General features: G+C 35.8%; 1 protein-coding gene across 4 annotated transcripts in view; it reads left to right on the plus strand.

Moving 5' to 3' along the window:
- The window catches only part of LOC109230954 (ABC transporter C family member 2-like), a 26022-nt gene that overhangs the window by 2418 nt on the left and 13056 nt on the right, over window positions 1-10548 (plus strand). For all 4 annotated transcript variants that reach the window (XM_019396454.1, XM_019396457.1, XM_019396456.1 and 1 more), the window contains 10 exons: window positions 560-599; window positions 2666-2822; window positions 5007-5121; window positions 5261-5341; window positions 5465-5489; window positions 6524-6580; window positions 7597-7662; window positions 7926-8000; window positions 8861-8968; window positions 9674-9808. In XM_019396454.1, the coding sequence (XP_019251999.1) occupies window positions 560-599; window positions 2666-2822; window positions 5007-5121; window positions 5261-5341; window positions 5465-5489; window positions 6524-6580; window positions 7597-7662; window positions 7926-8000; window positions 8861-8968; window positions 9674-9808 (859 nt within the window). The remainder of the gene's footprint in view (window positions 1-559; window positions 600-2665; window positions 2823-5006; window positions 5122-5260; window positions 5342-5464; window positions 5490-6523; window positions 6581-7596; window positions 7663-7925; window positions 8001-8860; window positions 8969-9673; window positions 9809-10548) is intronic.

Genomic DNA, 10548 nt, shown 5'->3' on the forward strand with positions numbered 1-10548 from the left:
TTCCCCGCCACGCCCGCCCCCAGTTATGGTTCTTAGTGAGCATGCTTTGTATTAGAGTTATAACTGCATCCTAGGCAGAATCTTCTGAGTCACCCATGAGTATATTTTCTCATTCATGGGCTATGATTTTTTACCCCCCCTACCCCCCCCCCAGAAACCCCTAACACTAAAAATAAAAAAGAAAAAGGAAAGGTGTAAGTAAAATCTCATTGTGAGTTAAGGATGGTCCCTGCTTTTAAACAATAATTCCTTCACGGAAAAGGAAAGTAAAAAAGAACAAGTCCTGAATATAAGCTGCTGCTCTACTTCTGATGAAGGCCTTTATGGGAACAAGCTAAAAAATAGTGGAAGCTGAGCAATATCACTAGTCAATGGCTCAATGCCTGCCGCTTCCGGTTGATGTTTAGGTGGCATATCAGGGGTCATTATTTTCTTTGTAGATTTGAGTTCTAAAGCTCTTAAAATTCTGATATGAACAGATATGCTCACCAGTTTTGAACAATCTCATTCACATCTTTCTCTTTTCTTGCTAATCAAAGCTGTCTATCTTTATCTGCAGATCAGTACTGTATTTGTACATCAGTGAGGTTGCTGTCCAGGTTTGTTGCTTTATCATCTTTCATGTGCTCTAGAGTTCATATAATGTGAATAGTCAAGAAATGATACTTGAGCGTATTTGTGGAGCATATGCACTACATTGATTGTCTCCTTTCTTGTACAAGCCATAATGCACTAGTCATATTCCCAACTCGTTTTACCTCTTATAACTTTATCTTTAAGTCCCGGTTCTACAATAATTCCCACCATTCCTATTTTTATCTATCCCACAATACCATAATTTATAACCCGTGTTACCTATCTCTCTAGTTGCCCTATCCGTTTAGTTTCCTGTAGGCATGCAATATCAACTTTCCTCCTTTTTAGGATATCCACTAATTCCCTCGACTTTCCTGTCAAAGTGCCTATGTTCGAGCTACCTACCCGAATCCGACCTTAGAATAAAAACAAGGGAAAGTAAGCTTAATGATTGGACTGATGTTTGGAACTCGCTGCAGTTTATCTGTGGAGCAAAAGTTGCTTTACCTTAATCTAACTTACTTTTATCTTCTTCTCATTTCACAATTTTCTTTGTATTTCATGCTTCTGGAATTTTCCCAGCACAGAGGAATTTTTATAACTTCCTGTGTTTATACAACAACAACAACAACCCAGTAAAAATCCCAGTAGTGGGGTCTGGGGAGGGTAGAGTGTACGCAGACCTTACCCCTACCCCGGAGGGGTAGAGAGGCTGTTTCCGGGAGACCCAACTTCCTGTGTTTATAGCTCATGAAATATTCCTGAATTCGAAAAGATGGCAGGGTTAGTCCTTTTCTTGTCTTTGTGTTAAAAGTAACTAGTTGCATAGTGAAGAAACTCCATTTTTGTGAATGGTTTTGGTATTACTGGTGAAATAGGAAAATTTGGAATCTGTGAGTACATTAGCAGTTATTTTTCCCTCAGAATTAAAGCTTTTCTTGGTTTGTTATGATAAATTTACTTAAAAGGGAAATAAAACACAAGTTCATCAAATAGGACCAAGAGCATGAGAGAATAAAATTTGTGACTGGCTATAAAACTCTTTTATGGTGTCACCAGAAGGTCCCAATACTATTAAAGTAAAGTTTTTTTCCCTTGAAGTTGTTTATAAGCAATGAGTAGCAGACATTTGATTCTACTCATGCTACAATTGTGTGTAATTTCACAAACTATACATCTTTTTACATAGACAAATTCTGAAGTTTGATGTGCCAAATTTAAAATTGTTATCGGTTTCAATTTTCGAGTCTTTTTTTTTATTTGTTTCAAAAAGAACGCCACAAATTTATATTTGTTAAGTTTTTATTCCAACATTCCCATTTTACCTTAATGAATTATAGGAATGACATGACATGTCTAGGACCAAGATTCAAAGGATAATTTTGGTATGTTACACACACTTTTTGTTACGATCACAAGTTTCAAAAATCTTCTTTGCATTCTTAAACTTCGTGCATAGTCAAACTAAGACACATAAAATGAAATGGATGGTATATTGGATGTGGGGTATATGTTGACTAATCGGTGTTCCTTGATATTCCTTATTAGCATTGCCAATATATTGTCCCAAACCATGCAGTGACTGTTCAGTTACCAATTCTTGTGAGACTGTTTTAGGTCTCGTTCACTTTTGACATAAATTGACACTTGTCATTCTAAACTATTAAATGATAAAAAACTGTTCTCGATTAATTTGAATTTATGCTTGAAATTACCAAGACTTCACAGAATGATGCCACTGAATTGAAGCCCATATTTGAATTCTCTTTACACAAATCTGGATCAAAATATTATGAAGATTGAACTGAATGAAGCTTGAAAAGTAGAGGAGACAAATCCATCATTCCATGTAGGCACTCTATGTTTGGAGTGCGCTGTGTCTATCCCTGAGGCTAAATAAATAATTCAACTTTTCATTAGTAAGATAGTGTAGTAATTTTTTAAGCATGGGATTGACTCAATATTTGATTGTCAATTTGCACTCTTGAAGTTAAGGGTGCACTCTTATGAGGGAATTATTGGATCACATGGTTTTAACTTTTAAGTAAAGGATTAAATGGAGTCCAGTCTTATTGTTTCTTATGTGTAGGTATTGTTTGGATTGTTGCTGCTGTTTTATATTCCTAATATGGATCCTTATCCCGGCTACTCCCCACTTCGAAGTGAATCTTTTGATGACACTGCATATGAAGAACTTCCTGGAGCAGAGCAGATTTGTCCGGAGAGGCATGTCAACATATTTGCCAGTATGTGACTAGATATTTTTTTTTAGCACTTAATAATTTAGGTTTTAACGTCCTTCATAAGTTTAATTATGACATGAGCACAGATTTCGTCTGATATGGAATTCAGGTACTTCCCAACTGGGGGCAGATCCTGGGAACTTGAGTACTTGACCAGATCACTGATGCATCATATTTAAGAAAAATAACATCCGTCTAGTAACGTGATATCTATCTATGGATGTATATGTCCACCTATGAACTTCAACAAACTTGCGTCTCGTTGATAAATTCTCCTTTGACCTCTTCATTTCTTATTTCTTTGGTGAGAGGGGGTATGGGGAGTTTTAAATTAGTGTTTGGTGTGATGGGAGACCACAAATATGTTATTAGCTCCCAAATTGGTAGTTTTGTCATGCACAGATGTCTATTCATATGGGCATAACATTAGCTTCAAAGTGTAGAAAGAGTTGGATATAAGATTGGCACAGACAAAGGGATGACGAACAAGTTGGAGGAAGGAGACACTTAAAAGGGTAAGCAAAGTAAATAGGGAGAATTCTAGGACTTCTAGAATCCCAGATTGATTAAGCAGAGAACTTTACATAACAGTTCTTGCAGAAGGAAAAGCTGTGTGTAAATTCATGTCTGTGGTGCCAACAAGCCGTCTTTCAAAAGTTTAAGTATTACTTTTCTCCAAAGATGGTTCCTGGGCCATCAAAGTTCCACTTATATGGGGAACTCTTTTTTTAGTACGTCCTTCCTGGTAATACAATTGGTGTACCTGATGGTAACGTAGTTAGTCAGAGATGGCCGAAAACCCAAAAAAAATTTGAATTTGGTGGAGTCGATGCCATCCAGGTTCAAAGGTTGGCTTTAATTTTCTTAGATAGTTAGACACAAATATGCTTGTACAGGTAATAAAATCAAATGTTGGCTTTAATTTGTGTATTTCTGAAGGAAGCTACAAGCTTGCTTTGGATGGGTTTGTGGAAGGGGATAATGTAAGGGAAGTTCATCTTCTCAAATTCATTTACTTTGAAGTGGGGAGGGTAACCGCATTCACATTTGGTTCGATGTCTGTGGTTTGGCAACTTTAAAGATTCGTGCCCTTGGATCTATGTGATCATGCATCTGTTATTCCTTGCGTTATTGGAAAGAAGAGTATGCTATGGAAAAGGTCTAAGAGGAAGACGCTCGAAGCCAAATCTTTTTTATGCATGCATTTTCAAAGGAGGTCACCCAAGACGTATATGGAATTCCATCTGGAAACAGGCGCCAACGGAGGTTTCTTTTTGGAATGGGCTACCAGAAATGGTTGTAGCAAATATCTAAGTAAGAAGAGGATTGTCGTGAACTGGCGCTTTATGTGTAAAGTCATTATGAAGATATAGAGTATTTGCTTTGGTACTCTGCAGATGTACAAATGAATTGTAGATTTTTCTTTTTCTTATTCAGTATAGCATGGTATTGTATTCTTCTCAAAAATAGCATGGTGTTGTTAAGAGGGTACTCTGGTGAGTGGAGGTTGAAGAAGATAGAAGATAGAAGTAAGGATCTAACGAGAGGAATGGAAGTGATTGACACAGGAGCTCCTATAAGTGTTCCTGTCGGGGGAGCGACTCTGGGACGAATTTTTAACGTGCTCGAAGAGCCTGTTGATAATTTAGGGCCTGTAGATACTAGTACAACGTCTCCTATTCATAGATCTGCGCCCGCCTTTATACAGTTGGATACAAAATTATCTATTTTTGAAACAGGAATTAAAGTAGTAGATCTTTTAGCCCCTTATCGCCGTGGAGGAAAAATCGGACTATTTGCATGGAAAGTAGGCCTACCCTTTGCGCTTAATGGTTAGCGGAAAGGGAAGAGCAACGAGGTTTTAAAGCTGTCGACAGTTTCTCCATAGAGTGTGAAGAGTTACTTTGTATCTTATTGTACTTTTTGTGTGAAGAAAAGATACCTTCGCTTATAATAGTTAGATTCTTCTGAAGCTCACAGCTAAATCAATGTAGTATAAAGCTTTTGATTCCATCTTGGTGTGCCTATTGATGAAATTACCTTAACTTATTTAAGAAAGAAAAGTATTCGTGAAATAACTTGTTCAGGAGAGGATAAATTAATAGCATATCTTTAATCAATTATTTTCCTTTCGATCAGCATCCAGCTGCAAGGGACCTGATATTTTCCGCTCACTTTCTTATGCAGAAATTACTTTTTCATGGATGAATCCTCTTATGCAACTTGGTTATAAAAGACCATTAACAGAAAAGGATGTATGGAAACTGGATACTTGGGATCGCACTGAAACTCTGAACAACTCGTAAGTGTGCTCCCTTCCTTCTTCTTTTCATTATTTAAGATTTAGTTTAAATCCCAGAAAGTGACTAACTTATTGGGGAAAAGAAAGTCAAAACCGAATTTGGGAATCAGATATATTAACATTCTGATAAACTGTTTAGGTTTCAAAAGAGTTGGGCAGAGGAGGCTCAAAGACCTAAACCATGGCTTTTAAGAGCTTTAAACCATAGTCTTGGTGGAAGGTAAAGATGTGTGCCTATGTTTCATGCTTCTGTTTTGCTGATTTTTTCATACCAAGATATACATTGCTCGATCAGTTGATATTTTATGTTACTAAACATTTTCCCATCTTTCTATGTTTGCAGGTTTTGGTGGGGAGGCTTCTGGAAGGTAGTTGATTTCACCTGTTACGTCTTAGTTGGTTATTAATAGTTCTTGAATTAATCAGATAATAATCAGAATGCACCACGTAAAAGCTTTATGCTTGATCTGTAATTTTATGTTACAAGTTTAAGGAAGTGGACAAGCTTGCTCTTTGGACTCAGAAGGCTCACTTCTGAAACCATATTTGTATCTTTCGTTATTACTTTGAAGTCTAGAATATGTTGCATGCTTGATGTTGGCGTATGCGTATATACTAGTAACTGTTCCTTTGATCGTCAATGAAAACTGATGTCCAGAAGTACACTATATGTGAAGCATAATGTCATTAGGTATGCTTTCTGAAACTACCCGCAGAAGCTGCAGGGCTCGAGAGAGAGGTTCTTATATATCATGATTTCTCGGCTTTACATGGGAGCACTTGTAGATGTTTAGGAGAGTTTTGGACTTTTACCACCTCTTAAGAGTGGTCTGTTTGTCAAAAACCTTCTTTCTGAATCTCTGCTTCAGATGGGAAGTTGACATATCTGTATCCGTAAAGAATTTATTGAGTTTTAAGTAGTAAAATGAAACGGGCTGAATGGAGCCAAATGGATTTAGAGGATTCTATAGTCAACTCTGAACTAGTTTGTTGTATAAGCTATTATTGTTGTTTAGATGTATGTATAAGTTTGCATTGCTAGCATCAATAATATAGAGATGTAGAGACACGTTCACGTGCGCACATGTATAAATTTATGTATGCTGCACACATTCATAGTTCTATATCTGTACATTTCCTTTTTCCCGTCTCTCTTCTACCTTGCATAACTTTTTGCTTTCTGAAATATGTGTATAAGATAAATGTGTTTTAGTTAATTTGACTGTCTAGACACCAAAGTTTAGGCATGTGTTGTCTTACAAATTTTATGTATTATCTACCGGAAGTACTATAAGGCATACTGAAGACATCTTTCTGAAGTAACATTTGTTTTCTTATATCATGAATATTTAGTTGAAATACCAAATTTGTAACTTCTCTATGTTTCTTTTCTAACATGTAGATTGGCAATGATGCTTCCCAGTTCATTGGACCACTTATTCTAAACCAACTCTTACAGGTAAAAAGCAATTGCAGTATTGCACATTCTCTAAATTGATGCTTGTAAGGACTTTTAACCAGACCCCTTTTGTGTCCTATGAAAACGATGGTTTACCAATATCTTCTGGTATCTTAATTTATTTTATACTTGCTTTAATGGCTAGAGTAGTTGTGGATTAGTGATGAGGTTTTGTAACTCCCAACTTGTTTTAGGTACAATCTTCCTTTGTCCTTTTATACCTGCACCTTTAAACTTCTTAAAATGATCTCCACCAAAATTATCATTTATTGGCCTTTGGAATGCAGCAGTAAGTACATAGTTTTTCTTTTTGACAAGAAAAGTGGGATAAAGGCTGCAACCTAGATGATAGGATACGCAAGGAGCACAGTTATAGTTTGTTAGTTGGTGCTTCATGTATTGGAGGCAAGTAGGGATGTGGTAAGGATATCCTTATCTTTTTCTGATCATGCAGCAGGCCTGTTGTGAGGTGTGGTTCCGCATTGGTATTTATTTGGAACTTTATATGGAGGAGTTTGGAAAAGTTTTGAAGGGATTAGCAACTTTCCTGGAGCCTAAGACTACCATTTGGTTATTGTTATTTTGGTAATCATCGTTGCCATTAGCTTGTCTTTTGCTTTGGTTGAGTACAAATCTTATTTTATATGCTTATAAAAAAATCTTAATTTATACTCTTTGAATTGCAAGTCATTTAGTTTGTAGGCATCGACGCATCCTTGGTGCCAGTCACCAAGATGAATTAATATATATCCAAAAGTAGTGATATTTCTTATTCATTGTTTACATTTCTTTGATGTGCATAATTAGGTTAACAAAGTTAATTGTGATCATGATGTGAAAATTACCCTTTAAAAGTGGTAGTTTTCAATACAAATAATGTCCATGCTTGACATCATAATGTTTGGAGATAATCTGATAATGGCTTGTTAGAATTCCTTCCATTTGATTCACTCTTGTTCTTTTTTCTTTTAAAATTCTGACATCTGATCATTGTCTCTTTTATCTCCATCCAACAGTCTATGCAACAAGGTGATCCAGCATGGATAGGCTACATCTATGCATTCACAATTTTTGTTGGAGTGGTATGAATTCTTTGCCAACCTGTGAATACCAAGATACTATAGTCTGGTCTCTCTGTATATCTGCCTTTATTTCCCTTTTTCTAATTTAACATTAATGTTCTTTTTGCCTATTCCTGTGACACCTACTGAGAGTGTGATTAGAACCTTATAGTTTTTTCTTTTAAAAAAACTTTATTAACTTTCTTCCACCATTGGCCTCTGGCTGGCTCTGTTTGATATGCAACTGTGAAACTGACATTATTTAAGCACAAATTCTCTTCTAGGTGTTTGGAGTTCTCTGTGAAGCTCAGTATTTTCAGAATGTCATGCGTGTTGGATTTCGCCTCAGATCTACTTTGGTAATTCAGATTCTTTCTATATTCTATGGTCCTCTCTTCTTTCTAGTGTTTGTCCAAGCCTCCTAGGTCACATTTAGAGGTGACATAAATTTCTCTTATGTTGGGATTATGTAACACTGGGTATATATCACCAACTTTCTTCATCCTCTCTTTTTCCTTTTTCTGTGCTCGCTTATGTATGAACTGCAATTTCTATTCATAACTGATATTTCTCTATGAAGTTTATTCTTCTCCCTTTCTGTTTTATCCTACATGCAAGACTTGGATCTCAGGTTTGTCTTATTTTTAATAGCTATCAGGAGTCGTTTGAAGCACTGGCTCCTGTACTTGAATTATGTTTTGGCCATAGTCCTTGTTTTTTTGCATTGATTTTCATGACAATAATTATCCTGCTGCATAGAATAATTTTACGATCACCTGACACAAAATATGGTATATGTTAGCAGCCGGGAATTTCTTTTACCCATTAAAACCAAGTTATGTATGTTCAATTTTGGTAGTTCTACACTTGCATTGCAGAGGTGCCGGAGATAAATTTCTACACTAACCATTAAATTTGATTCATATTGGAAATACTTTGTTAGGTTGTCTGTTAAAACTCTCTTTCGAGTGACTATTGATACGAGTCAAAGTGATTTCTTGATTTGACTTGTATTTGTGCATTGTCGTGTTTCTTGTTTTTTGAGTTATTCTGTGGAGTAAGTTTAGCTACTCGTAGCTTCTTGTAGACTCTGTGTTCAGCTCCATCTGTCTCTGTCCTTGCTGGTATATAGAGCTCATCATCTATTTAACTTTATAAATCATTGTTGATGCACTGATGGTATGATTATGTTATGCTTTAACCCCAATTGCTTTTGTAGGTTGCAGCAGTTTTCCGGAAGTCTTTGAGGTTAACCCATGAAAGTCGTAAAAAGTTTGCATCAGGAAAGATAACCAATTTGATGACAACAGATTCTGAAGCACTTCAGGCATGTCGGTTGCATTACTGCTGATATTATTTAGTTCTGCAATATTCTACAAGTTGAATATTCTATAGTATTACTTTCTTCGCTTGGTGAAGAGATTTTGCTGATTTGAGGAATAGAATATTCTGAAACATACTTGTATCATAAGATACATAACATCATTAAAAAGGATACGTAGAAAAAATGCTTGAGAATGGACAATCATTGCTTATTAATGAGAGACTAAAAACATGCTAGAAGCCCCAATTTTAATAAGATAATGTAGAAAAAGTGAGTTACAACAGTACGGCAAAAGAATAATGACAATTAAACTAAACACTTTAAAGTAATTTTGTTTTCATCTCACTATCTCAATATCACCATCATATCCGGCATGAACCAACCTGAATCAGATGCTATCCAACAAAATTCAGAATCCTGAACTATTATACAAGGGTCGCAGAATAATTATTCATATCACAAGATACAATTGAAATCCTTTCCCCCCCATTCCACGACCCAACATTTCGATCAACCTCTAATTCTCTGCAATTGAAAGCTTCTGGATCTCGAAGAGTACCAGAGATGGCAGTGAACGACCTTTTTACAAAACGGAAGCATTATTCTATGAATTTCTCAGTGCCTAGATTAATTAAAATCCTGTTTAAAAAATCTGTCTTAGATGTAGTTTTTGCTGTGTTGACATTGGTGCCTTTTTTATTTCTCCAGCAAATATGTCAGTCACTTCATACTATTTGGTCAGCTCCTCTTCGGATTACCGTTGCATTGGTTCTTCTTTACCAGCAATTGGGGGTAGCAGCACTTCTTGGTGCACTTATGTTGGTTCTTATGTTTCCGGTACAGGTAAAGAAGCTTTTCTCTTCCTCTTCTCACTTTAAAACTTTTATACAATTTTCTTGAATATATTTCCACTTTTTTGTTATATACCTAAATATGGGATATACTGCTTGCTTGAGGAAGAGCACTTTCAAGCAACTAGAAGAAAGGGAGTTGTTTCTGTAATTAAAGGCAAATGCTTTTATGCCCGAGTTCTTTTGGAGCTAGTGGTTATGCTAATAGAATTATCCAAAAATGGTTTTAATCATTAACAAATACAAGATTTTTCTTGATGAGGTTAATAGATATAATTATATGATATGGAAAACTGCAAATACAAGTTGTATAAAGATGATAGAGAATCTTACACAACATGAGTCATTATGAAATCATGACTGGAGTATGACATGTGCTCCAAAAGGACATGAGTAAAATCATTTAAAGTAATGGTAGTTACTTTTAAGGCACAAACTGGACATGAGTATCACATGTGCTCCAGAAAACTGGTCTGATGTAACCCTATACAGTAAAAGAAGAAGGTTCTCATATGAGTACTTGATATTGAGGGTAATTACTTGTGGCTATCATTATCCCTCAATAATCCAAAATAAATAAAAATTATTGAGGGATAACGATAGCCACAAATAACCATTATATTTTCCTTTTTGACTGAATCAAGGTGCTGATAGTTTGGTATTGATGGGTTTTATGTTTTGGAGTATTCAAGAAGTGAAGAATTTCCTTTTCTTTTTTTTGGGGGGATGTGG

The sequence above is a fragment of the Nicotiana attenuata genome, chromosome 8 (assembly GCF_001879085.1).
Source record: "Nicotiana attenuata strain UT chromosome 8, NIATTr2, whole genome shotgun sequence".
Lineage (NCBI taxonomy): Eukaryota > Viridiplantae > Streptophyta > Magnoliopsida > Solanales > Solanaceae > Nicotiana > Nicotiana attenuata.